The 12341-nt window shown below is 42.3% G+C and overlaps 1 protein-coding gene across 4 annotated transcripts in view; it reads right to left on the reverse strand.

Annotated features, from left to right (window-relative positions):
• Window positions 1–12341, reverse strand: part of TENT2 (terminal nucleotidyltransferase 2) — a 36223-nt gene that overhangs the window by 18815 nt on the left and 5067 nt on the right. For all 4 annotated transcript variants that reach the window (XM_082191963.1, XM_082191964.1, XM_082191965.1 and 1 more), the window contains 6 exons: window positions 10321–10435; window positions 10126–10217; window positions 7481–7547; window positions 6299–6368; window positions 2461–2537; window positions 901–1029 (listed from right to left, as the gene is read on the reverse strand). In XM_082191963.1, coding sequence (XP_082048089.1) covers window positions 901–1029; window positions 2461–2537; window positions 6299–6368; window positions 7481–7547; window positions 10126–10217; window positions 10321–10435 — 550 coding nt within the window. The remainder of the gene's footprint in view (window positions 1–900; window positions 1030–2460; window positions 2538–6298; window positions 6369–7480; window positions 7548–10125; window positions 10218–10320; window positions 10436–12341) is intronic.

Consider the following 12341-nt stretch of genomic DNA (forward strand, 5'->3'; position numbering starts at 1 on the left):
ACTATTGCTTCCTGCCCTGCCCAACAATGACCCTGCAGCTCCTGAAAAGATTGCCCCCAAAGGAAATGCAGCCCTGAGGCTCCTCCTGGTGATGAGGTAAGTGGCTTCCATTATACAAGAATGAAGACAAGAACAAGAATGGTGCAGTGGGGAAAAATGAAGGGCTTGCACCCTGAACCAAACATATTCAATTTGCCAAAAATTAATGAATGGTCACTATTGAAACTTCACACCTCTATCCACTAAATGGATATTTTTTAAGGAAGATGAACAGCATTCTATTGCACGTAAGTGTAACAGAAATGTATAATAAATAATAGCAGCAGCATTAGTTACTTGCTTACATTAGCTATTACTTATATTACATTTTAAAACATAATTAGTTACAAGATTATTAAGATGGGTGGGAGGTATTCCAATTTGTTTCCTGCTGTTAGCTATATTTTAAAATATTGCAAGAAACCCAACAATAATCCTACAGTATTTTTTCATGAAGTTAGATCACAGAGGAATGCCAAAACTCTGAAAGAGGAATATGTATGCTTAATGAAAAAAAAAATATTCTAGGGTGATATACTGAGAATGTGGCACCATGTGAAGGTGTTAAAAAGCACTTTATCTAGAGATGCTCCTAGAAGTTCTAGAACAGTGGCGAAAGTAAGCAGGAAGCAATCCAGGTACCGTATTTTTCGCTCTATAACACGCACCCGACCATAACACGCACGTAGTTTTTAGAGGAGGAAAATCCGTAGGCATGCCACCCGTAGGCATTGCCTCCATAACACGCACAGACATTTCCCCTTACTTTCTAGGAGGAAAAAAGTGAGTGTTATGGTGCAAAAAATACGGTAAGTCAGTCAGGGGTTGGGAGCGGACTACCAAAGTTAAAAATATACTTACTTTGTAAATAGTGCAAAACCATCAACACGAGACTATAGCTGCTTAAAGTGCCTCGGCTGGCATCATTTATGCCACGAAAACTTGCCCACTTCTTAACAACAAGCACTAATGGACGCACTCGACTCTCAACTGTGAACAAAACAAAAAATCAGGCAGAACAGCTGAGCCAATCTCATTAGATAAACACCTATTATAAAGCTCTACACACACATACATGTATTCCCACTTTTTCAATGAATATATCATTGCCACCCACGATTCCAAAATTGTAGATATCAAAAGTGGTACAGTGGTACCTTGGTTTACAAACTTAATCCGTTTCGGAAGTCCGTTCTTAAACCAAGGCGTGCTTTCCCATAGCAGCGGGGGACTCAATTTACAAATGGAACACACTCAACAGGAAGTGGAACATGTTCTGCTTCCAAGGCAAAGTTCACAAACTAAAACACCTACTTCCGGGTTTGCAGCGTTCTTAATCCAAGTTGTTCATAAACTAAGCTGTTCTTAAACCAAGGTACCACTGTACTGTCTTTTAAATAGTTTTTACCAGTACTTCCTTGCTGTCCCTTATGCTTGGAAGTCTCTCTACCTATGGAAAGCCACCTCTCTTAATAGTGACCTTTTTGTATGAAGCCTTTTGGCTTAAGCGCTGGTCCTTCTCCCTGGCCAAAATAAGAAAGAGCAACAATATTTGATCATATTAATCCCGTGTTATAGTTTCTTCTCTTGCCTCATTTCCCTTCTTTGTTTTTGAACCCTAAGCTCTCCCTTTCCACCTCCTCTGTCTCCTGGTCCAATTTAAATTTAGAATATTTAAGCTTCTTTGAGCCAAGTCCTGTCTTTTTAGCTTATATTGTTGAGTAAAAATGGCATTGATGGTGATGTCCTATATACTAACAGTAAAGTCGTTATCTGAAGGTGTATCCTTAGCACCAGCCATGCATTAGAAATATATTCATGTTTAGCGGGGGGTGCCTCATCGTTTGCACAAGTCCAGAAAAGCTTGAAAAAAATCCAAGGGGAGGGGAGAAGGAATCACCAAAACAGCTCAGTGGTCTGCTGACTGTTTGTGTGGTGGTGATGGTAGGGAAACAGCACACCTGGAATGGGGAAAGGAATGAAGTACAGTGGAAAACAGCAGGACCATTCCTTGCTACAACATTTTGTTGCAGGTCCCTTTTGTCTAAATAATAGTAATATTAACAACAATAGTAATAGAACAGTAAGTAAATTATGAGGCTAAATTATATCAGGCCTATATTAAACTGAAAGCATTAGGCAGTGAACAAAGTACGGTAAAATAAAGTAGCAATTTATTAAAAGTATGCCTCAACAACTGAATTTCGACACATTTGGTGTGTGTTTTAATAATAATGTTTGCAGCTTAATCCTATACAAGCTTCCTCAGAAGCAAGTCCCACTGAAATAGCTGGATTTACTACCAAGTATGCCTATCTAGTATTGAAGCTTAGATACTGAGTAGCATCTCAGTTTGCAAACACAGAAAGAGAATCTTAGGTAACTGACCATCTATATATATAAAAAGTACAGACTACTTACTGTATGCATAGGTTCTGAGAAGGAATGTATTTCTTATTCCTACAACGTTGTTTACATTCAAGTCAAACTCCACACAGCTAGAGGAGAAAAAAATAAATTTGCACAAATTTAACAAATAAATCCTATATATTTATTGGGACTTCTATATAGCATAATCACAAGACTTTAACCAGTGTACATAATCAATAACACACAGCTAAGGAAAACTTTTCAAAACAAATAAAGATCCCTAAATTGTATTTTGCGTAGGTTTGCTGAAACAAGAAAGTTTGCAGCAGGCACCTAACACAGTTACTTCATTATGGTATGATTAAAAACATTGTTGTGGAACTGATTTACAAACACAAGCCTGCTTTGCTTTTCAGAATACCATCTGTGTTTCATTTGTGTGCAAATGTAAACAAAAACAGGGCTAGTGTTTTCAGAACTGTCACTCGTCTGAAAAATTTGGATTAAAACCCTATAATTTCTTGGTACAGCATGCTGTCATCTCCACCCAGTAGCTGGGCAATAAAACTCAAGTGTTCTTGCCACTGTAACCTATTTCCCACTTCAATGAGACATTTTTCTGGAGTGATCATTCCCCAAGGTACATGCCAATGATGAAAAATTTGGGAAGATTTATACCAATATATAACCATAGAATATGCTGAAACACCCAGAAGCATCTTTGCTGAGCCACAAACAATTGCAAGTTTTGCAAATATTACCATTTTCACCTTTATTTGATTTACAGATAAAGTCCCCGCCCCCATGAAAAGTGTTAACAGCCAAAACACCCTTTAGTGAGTGGACAATACCAGAAACGTGAAGCTTTAAGCAAGCTTTTTTTACTGAGCAGGTTATCATGCCACCTCAGATCTGGTAGTCTCTGGCCTGGCAGCTCTGCGTCTGAATTCTAGATGTGGAAGGTTGGGCTATGGATCAGTGGGAAATAAAATGCACTTGGCTGCTGCTCAAAGGCATTTACTGCTTTATGTGTTCCAGTACTGAGCACAGGCAACAATTAAGCGCTGTTCACAATCTGACTCTCAATTTGCTCCATAGCAAGCCACATATTTAAGCAGACACATAATTTATCAAGGTCCTGGGAAAATGGATTCTAATGAATTCTAAAGCAGGATTGAACAACTTAATATAATTAAGGTAACTGTAATGGATTGATCTTAGCTGGAAACCAAAGCCTCGTGACAAGTAGCAAGTTAGCACAAAAGGTACAAAATTATTTTCCACTTTACTAAGAGAACCAGGAAATTCTGACAAAGTTTGGAGCAGCAGAAGTGTAGAAAATAATGCACTTGCCCCCTGATACTTGGCAGAAAACCATGTACTATAGCAAATAGAAACAAAGAGCAATCCATGCAGGCAAGAATCCGTGGCAGAACTATCGCCACGTCCAAAGCCCTGCTAACTAGCAGGAGCCAGTGTTGAAGAGAGGGCTCTTTTCCCATTAAGAAAAAGTCTTGTGGATCAGGCCAACTAATCCAGCACTTTGTTTGTACCGTGGCCAACTAGATCCATAAGGAGAGTCCACAAGCGAAAATGTGTGCAGCAGCACTCTCCCCAGTAACTGGTATTCAGAGACATTCTGCCTCCCAACAGTGGAGGTGGAACACAAGCCGTATCCTCCATGAATTTATTTAATCCTCTTTAAAGCCATCCAAGTTGGTTGCAACCACTCTCTCTTGTGGGAGCAATCTCCATAGTTTAACAAATGACACTGTGAGTACATGTCTGTCCTAAATCTTCCAACGTTCAGCTTCATTGGATATTTGAGTTCTAGTGCTATGAAGAATGAAAAAATACTCCTCTATCCACTTTCTCCACACAATGCACAATTGTATATACCTCTATCATGTACGTGGGTGGCGCTGTGGGTTAAACCACATAGCCTAGGACTTGCCGATCAGAAGGTCGGCGGTTCAAATCCCCGCGACCGTTGCTCGGTCCCTGCTCCTGCCAACCTAGCAGTTCGAAAGCACATCAAAAGTGCAAGTACCTTCCGGCGGGAAGGTAAACGGTGTTTCCATGCGCTGCTCTGGTTTGCCAGAAGTGGCTTAGTCATGCTGGCCACATGACCAGGAAGCTGTACGCTGGTTCCCTCGGCCAATAAAGCGAGATGAGCGCCGCAACCCCAGAGTCGGTCACGACTGGACCTAATGGTCAGGGGTCCCTTTACCTTTACCTATCATGTATCCTCTTACTCGCCCTTTCTCTAAACTGAGAAGCTGCTAATGTTACAATCTTTCCCCATAGGGGGAATTCATTATCCCCGCTCTCTCATTTACTTTGGTGGGAGGGAATTAATTCTGCCATCTTCAAGGCTGGAGTAGATTCAGGGCATGTTAGGGAAACCAAAGCAGTAAGGATCTTGCAGATCTATGCCCCCCCATCCTATTTTAGGGTTGCCATATTTCAAAAAGTGAAAATCCGGACAAAAAGGTGAGCTTTTTGGTGGGGCCAAAGTTGTTGAGCCAAAAAAAATCAACACTTCCGATTTGGGCTGCTAAACACCCGGATTTCCCCAGACATTTTAACCAATTTCTTAAAACTCTGCTGCTTGGAGCTCTATCCTATTTTTCTTACCACCAGCAGCAGGACAGTGGCAGAGCTTTCCACTGCTGCCCCAGGGGACCTCCAGTGGCCAACATGCCAATCTAGCACTTCCTCTCACCATTCAGCCATCCTCCCAGGGAGTATTTCATAACCAAGATTAAATAAAATGTGGGTGAAGAAGATTTATCCCCACCAACCAGGCAATAACAGAAAAGCTTTAAAAAAACATGCTTTAGAGGTCAAGGAAGATAGAATACAAACAAACTTCTAGTTAAGTGAATGCTTAAAAAAATGCTGCTACATAAAAAATGAATGTGTTATGCTAAAGGGCTGAATGGTGACAATCGCGTAGTTACTTTATTTATACTACCCAAAAACCCTCTGTGCTGTCTCACACCATCACTGAATATAGCTTGCAGCCTTAAGAACATAGGAAGCTGCCTTCTAAAGGCTCAGATGACTGAGCCATCTCGCACGGTATAGGCTACTTCACTAGCAGCAGCTCTCCAGGGTTTCTGGCAGACATCTAGTATATCACATCACCTGCCACCCGATCCTTTCAACTAGAGGTGTTGACCTAGGGGTTGGACCTTCTGCGTTCAAAGTTTGTGCTTTATCACTGAGGTACAGCACAGTTAATAGTAAGACAGACACAGAAAGACAGGAAAAAACAAAAACAGAGACTTAATAGAAGAAGTCTTAAGAGAGAAGCTGGAAGAATCAGCTGAAACAAAAGCAGAAGCAACCCCTGCAGACCTTTGCTATTTCTATAAAGAATGCAAATCAGATGTAAACACAGACATGAAAACTTGTGTTTTAGCCACATTGGGATTCTGATGAAGTACAACCTCCCACAAAGACATGGCAAAGCAGAAAGAAGAGATCCACTGTACGCCTTTCAACCTACTCTCCAGCTCTAAAGTGAATTAGGGCCCCTTTATATTGTATCAAAATAATGAATGGAAGACAATCCATTTATTATGGAAGCCATTTATTGGAGAAATTAAATCAGCTGTCACACAGAGAATCACTCTGCTATAAATAAAATCTAACAGCATAAAAGGCAAGCATATCAAAATACCAGGACATACCTTAAGCCCCACTGAAATTCATATACAACAACTCACTTTTGATTCATTTCCCACTGATTATACAACAGGGGCATACAGTGGGTTGGGTAACAGTAACCATTATCTTATTAAGAACTATGCCACACAATAAAAAAGAACCCAGCACATTTTTTCAAGAACAAGATCTAAAAACTAATGGAAATTATAGTTACCTGACTTTGTCCCTGAACTTCACTATTGGCACTTTTGCTCGAATCAGCTGAGGTCTCTCAATATAGTTTGCTGAAAGGGAAGGGGGGAAAGTACATCTCACAGATATATTAAACAGCATTTGGGCAAAGCAATTACACTGTTTTACCGTGGTTAGATAAGAGTTAGATAAAGGGTTTTATGACACAGCAATTCTTAAGCTGTACTGCACCAAACATGCACACATTTCAATCATTCTTATTCAGTTCATGGATAAAATTGTATTTGGTCAACCATCAGATCTCATTAATTTCCAAGTTCAAGACCGACTGCAGTTGTTTTTTTAAAAAACACTAAGCAAGCATGCAGATTAATGCCTTGGGCACACTGAAAGATGACCTTAATAAGACACTTTATGCCCTTAAAGCTGGTTTGGAAGCTGCAGCTAGCACAGAATGTGGAAGCTGTGCTGTTGAGTGCGGCTACCTACCATGAGCCCCACTTCTGAAATAACTGCACTGGCTGCCACTTTGCTACCAATCCAAGGTTAATGTTCTTTTGTTTCCTTATAAAGTCTTAAACAACTCAAGAACAGCAGGAACACCATCCATGCCCTTATTTGGCATTGTAGAATGTGACCAGTCTACTGAGATCCATCTTGAGATAACCAGAAGGGAACAATGGCGGAGCGTATGTTAACGCCGCCCAGGGCACATGCGTGGGTCATCCCCCAAAGGGTGTTGAGGGAGCCCACTGCAGCTCACCTTGCAAAGTGGCGCAGGGGGTGCACGTGCGCACCAGTGTCCAAGAGAGGGGAGGGGAAGCTGCTGCCAACTCTCCTCCTTCTCTCCACCCCCAGGTCAGACCTCTTCCAAAAGAACGTAAGCACCAACTATGATTATGTCAAACATTTAGTACAATTGGGCGGCTTTACTACAGCTTTTGTATTTGTGCGCTGATTTTAAGAGAAATGTATTTGCAGTGTTGTGAGCCACCTTGGTACCAGTGATGAACGGCAGCATAGATATGCCTCAAATAATGAATTGCGGGGAACCTCAAATCCAACCCATTCACTTGGGCAGTCATAAATGCAGTCTTAATTAAGTTAAATTTAAACTTTTTCATGTAAGGGTTTCTTGCCCATTAGCGCATATCACAAAGCATTAGCCAACCATCATTTCACTATAACATAGTCCAGAACTTACAAAGCTTCCGACAGAAGTGTTTTTGGAGTAAGCTGAGTATGTGTCTTGCTTCAGTCTTCTGATTAATCTGAAATAAATTACGTCCAATAATACTCAGATGCATTCAGGAAATGAGTGAGGGTTGTATCTAAAAGTGCATGAATTGCATTCCACTTCCCCTCTTCTTCTCACACACCCACACAATCTGCTTCAGAGGGTCCCCCAACCTTCTGCAGCAGTTTTGGATGGTGTGCAGGGGGCTGCAGGGAAGAGGGGGAGGTTTTGTTGTGCAAGTAGAATGGCAGTGTTGAATACAACCCTGAATATTTTATATCTATTAAAACAAACCAGTGAAGGCATCTGTTAAAAACACATGAAATTAAATAGAATCTAATTAAAAGATCACATCTTTCTACATCCACCATTGCAACAACCTAAGCATCCCTAACTTTGATGTATCATTTATGAAACAAGAAAAAGGGTTAAAATGATCGGTGCTTGGATAAAAACACACTGGGATGTGGGGATGGTCCCATTCAGGGCAGGTCCTACAACATACCCCAAGTAAAGAGTCCAGTTTGGAGGTATCATTAAAGGACAGATAATTGGTGTGTGTGTGTGTTTCATTCCCTGGATATAACATTGGGGTTTTTCCCACCCCAGGCCCCCAAATTATATTCTGTAACTCTGATAATACAGCACCTCCATCAGTTATCTTTTCGAGTGCTCAGTTCATAGTGCAAGTTTTAAGGTATTAAATGTTACATGGCTCCAGGCCAGAGTACCTTGGAGGGAGGGGTTATTGGCTTGGTTTGTTCTAGTTTTTATTATGTATTTTGTATTTTTATATTATGAACAACTCTGATATCTACAGATGAAGGACAGCATATAAATTAATAAATAATAATTATAATATAACAACAATAATAATAATACTGGGAAAATAAAAAAAATCCTTCCAGTAGCACCTTAAAGACCAACTAAGTTAGTTCTTGGTATGAGTTTTCGTGTGCATGCACACTTCTTCAGATACACTTCAGTTGGTGTATCTGAAGAAGTGTGCATGCACACGAAAGCTCATACCAGGAACTAACTTAGTTGGTCTTTAAGGTGCTACTGGAAGGAATTTTTTTATTTTGACTATGGCAGACCAACACGGCTACCTATCTGTAAATAATACTGGGAGTGTGGGATACCGGGAATAAAATAATCGGAGCGATCTTGCCCTGTTATTTACATAAAAAATACTTGTTATGCTCACACACCATTTTTCACTTAAGATTAGAAAACAAAAAAATTATCAGAACTAAAGAGAGACACTGTGAGTTAAGTTACCCTTCCTGGAATACAACTTAACCCCCTACTTGAATAAGGTGTATTTGCATAATGAGTATTGCTAATCATTAACAGCTTTCATGAGGAATGAGAATAATGCAAGTAGGTCTTTTTAAAAGCACGATTAAAGCTAATGCAGCGTGTAATGCAGTTACATTGTTAATCTAAGTGATAGTATGGTTCCAGAAATGTGATTATTTTATTCAAATTATCTGGTGAAGTTTCCATTCTATTAAGAGGTACTCTTTTTTTAAAAAATGCACATGATCCATCACTAATTGCCCTTTTTTCTTCTCAGCTACAGAGAAGCAGATTCATTTTGGGGGGTTTTGCTACAGGTTCTGCTCCTCTGAAGTGTGCCTCCCCTCATCTTAAATATAAATTCAGTTTCTTTTGTCAGCTGTCTTGTTTTCTGCCTTCACATACAGAAAAGAATGTATACAGTACATAAATCCTGCAAGTATACCTTTGGTGGGGCGGCTATATGTGACCTTATGCATCTGATTGCCCAGTAGGCAGAAGGAACAGCCAGGCAATATGAACTGGCTCTACCATACGGATGAGGAACCTTTGTCCTGGGGGCAACCAGTTCCAACTTGGCTGCTTCCTCCAAACCACGTCCACCTATCCCACATGTGGCATGGCTTGCTGTCTCACTAATCAGCTGATTGGCAGTGAAAATAAACCAGCTAGGATCAGTTGCACAATTGAGTTCTCCATGGGCAACTCCACAGCCAGTTGATCACAGCAGAAAAGCAGGATCCCTGGGAACTCCATAGCCAGTCAATTCTTGAAGAGACTTGCAAAGAGCTCGGAGTGCTTTAAAGAACAATTATTAACTGATCTGAAGTAGTTCTAAGCACTGTGCAGGGTTCTTTGCAAGACAGGCATGCCACTCTGAAGTCCTTGTGATGTCAGGTGATCGAAAGCTGGGTGGGTGGCCCTGCCCACCCATCATATTTGTAAGGGTTAAGGGAGATAAGGACCAGGCCAATTCTTCACCACCGTTCTACAAGCATAAAAATATTTGCACTTGACCATGATTTCACCAATTTCGCCAATTCTTCACCACCGTTCTACAAGTATAAAAATATTTGCACTTGACCATGATTTGTTGGGGGCCCAAGTCATCAGGCATGGGCAGAAAATGCAAAAAGAAAAAGACTCAGGTTTAGAATTCCATTAATTTCCTTTTAACTAAATTTGTTAAAGATCTCTGGCATCACAGCCCCTTCCTACACCGCAGCTCTCCTTCCAACCTCTCTCAGAAAAAAGCTAAGAATCCTGGAAAGCTATTTTCACAGACAGCAGGTTTTCCTTCTAGTACTTACTGGCTGCTCTTTAACCACCAGACACAGGTCACCATCGCTGCTACGAGTACCAAATCCATTTAGCGAGGATCCAACCAAAAAGAGTCTACTATCTGCAAGGAAAGAACTATACTATAAAATCTTATTCTTTAAAAGAAGGGAATAATTAAAAGCATGACTATTTGAGTGTCAGAAACATATGGAATGATAACATACTTGGAAAGATCTGCTGAATCTCTCTCTGGAGTTGTGTTCGGCAAAGCTCTTTTTTGTTCAAGTCATAGGTTTGTTGTTGACACACTTGAAATAATTCCAGTATTTGCTGACTTAGCTAAACATGTGCAAAAAACAAACCAGCATTTACTATACAACTATCAGTATGATCGCTTATACATATATAGTAAATACATTTGTGTACACACACACTTTTAAAAAGGTTTCCCCCCCAAATCACCTATCAAAGTCATACAAGAATTCACTGTAAATAAATGATTTAGCAGGAGCCTGATTAGTGAGACTGGTCTAACTAAACTTTGCTATTCTACAGACAAACATCTGTTATTGGACAGCACACAGACAATTAAAATTGTTGTTCTTGCTGCAATAATACATGGCTGCATAGTATTACTATTGCTGCTTGAACACGATCAGCACTGTGGAAGTTTTACTATTAAAAGCAGTGTTCCTTCAATCTGCTCCCACAATAGAAGCAGGCATCCTCTTTGCAACCACAGGATAAATCATTTACTATTATCCTTCAACATTCTGCCATTCCCATTGCAGTCAGGGGCAAAGGTGACAATTCAGATGCACATTCCCCAGCATTCTTCAATTATATTTTAACTATTTATTATTATTATTTTACAAAAAACACTGGCTGCGGCAAGGAATCCCAACACACTCTCCCTCCCTCCCTTGGGAAGGGTGTTATTGACTGACGGCAGTAGTGGAAATCTATACTTGCTCAAAGAGTCATCCTTGCTCCAAGACTCGGTGTAAATGTTTCCAACACATTGGCTCTTTAAGACAGTGTTTCCCAACCTTTTTTGGGCAAAGGCACACTTGTTTGATGAAAAAAAATCTTGAGGCACACCACCATTACAGCCCCGTGACGTCAGCGCGCAGCGTCACGCCGGGAGGGACGCACAAAAGTGTAAGTTTCAATTTTTTTCCCTCCCCCTTGCCGGGGAACCTCCAAGCTTTGGGGGTGGGGGGGGAGGAGGCAGCAAAGCGAGGGACTGAGGGACTCCTCCAACGACAAGGGTTGGGGAAGAAGAGAAAGGGCTATTCCGCTCCAGTCCTTTCTGAAGGAGCTGAGGGTGGGGGTCCTCCGGCGCCTTCGGCGAAACGGCGCCGGCCCAGAGCGCTTCTAGGAGGCTGCCTTTGTGCGCGACGTAAAGCCCTCTTTCCCTCCCTCCAGCCCCGTGTCACCTGTGGAAAAGGGGGCTGGATCCAGTGACGCAACTCGGAAAACTGTTAGGGAAGCCAGAGCAGGAAAGTGAGTGGGGGGCGGCGGCGCCACTTTAACCCACGTTTCCTTTTTGAAAGAGAAACCCTTGGGACCCCTGCCAACTCTACAGTTCTATGGCCCTTTGTGGAGGGGGGGGCAGCACCTGGAAAGACGGGCTAGGGGAGAATTGGGGCGGCCGCCTTAGGCACACCAGAAGCGAAGCACGTCCTGAGCTACAAAAACAAACCCAATTCCTGCCTCGTTTTTTGCAGTTTCTGCAAAGCGAGGGAGTCTCCCCCGCCTCCATTCCTCGGTGCCTCCTCCTCCCCCTGCTCCCCACTACGGGTCTCCCCTGCACTTGGCCAGGCCGCCTCGCCCTCCTTCCTTTCCCAGAGCAGTGGCTCAGAGCGCCTCCTTGCACCGCAGGTACACTCCGTGGGGAGGGGAGGGAGCGGAAACCCAGACCAGCCCCCAACCCGCTTAGTCCGACCCCTCAAACCTTCCCAAAATAAGAACTCTGCGTTCTACAACGTCACCCCCCAGCGGGGCCCCCTTTATTCCCGGTGAGAGGGGGGCGGCGGAGGGAAAAAGCTGCTTCCCACACTTACCCGCCGCCATCTTGACTTCCCGCAATGTGCCGGATGCAGCGCCTAAGCTCCCTGCCGTCGCTTCTCCGCCTCCTCTACTTTGCACAAGGCTTCAGGGTCGCCGGCCGATTCATCCATCGGCCGCTCTTTCAAGCCCACTCGGAGGAGGAATGAGTCGAAAGAGCCAGAGACGCAGCCGC

This window comes from Podarcis vaucheri, assembly GCF_965113315.1.
Source record: "Podarcis vaucheri genome assembly, chromosome: 11".
NCBI classification, from domain to species: Eukaryota; Metazoa; Chordata; class Lepidosauria; order Squamata; family Lacertidae; genus Podarcis; species Podarcis vaucheri.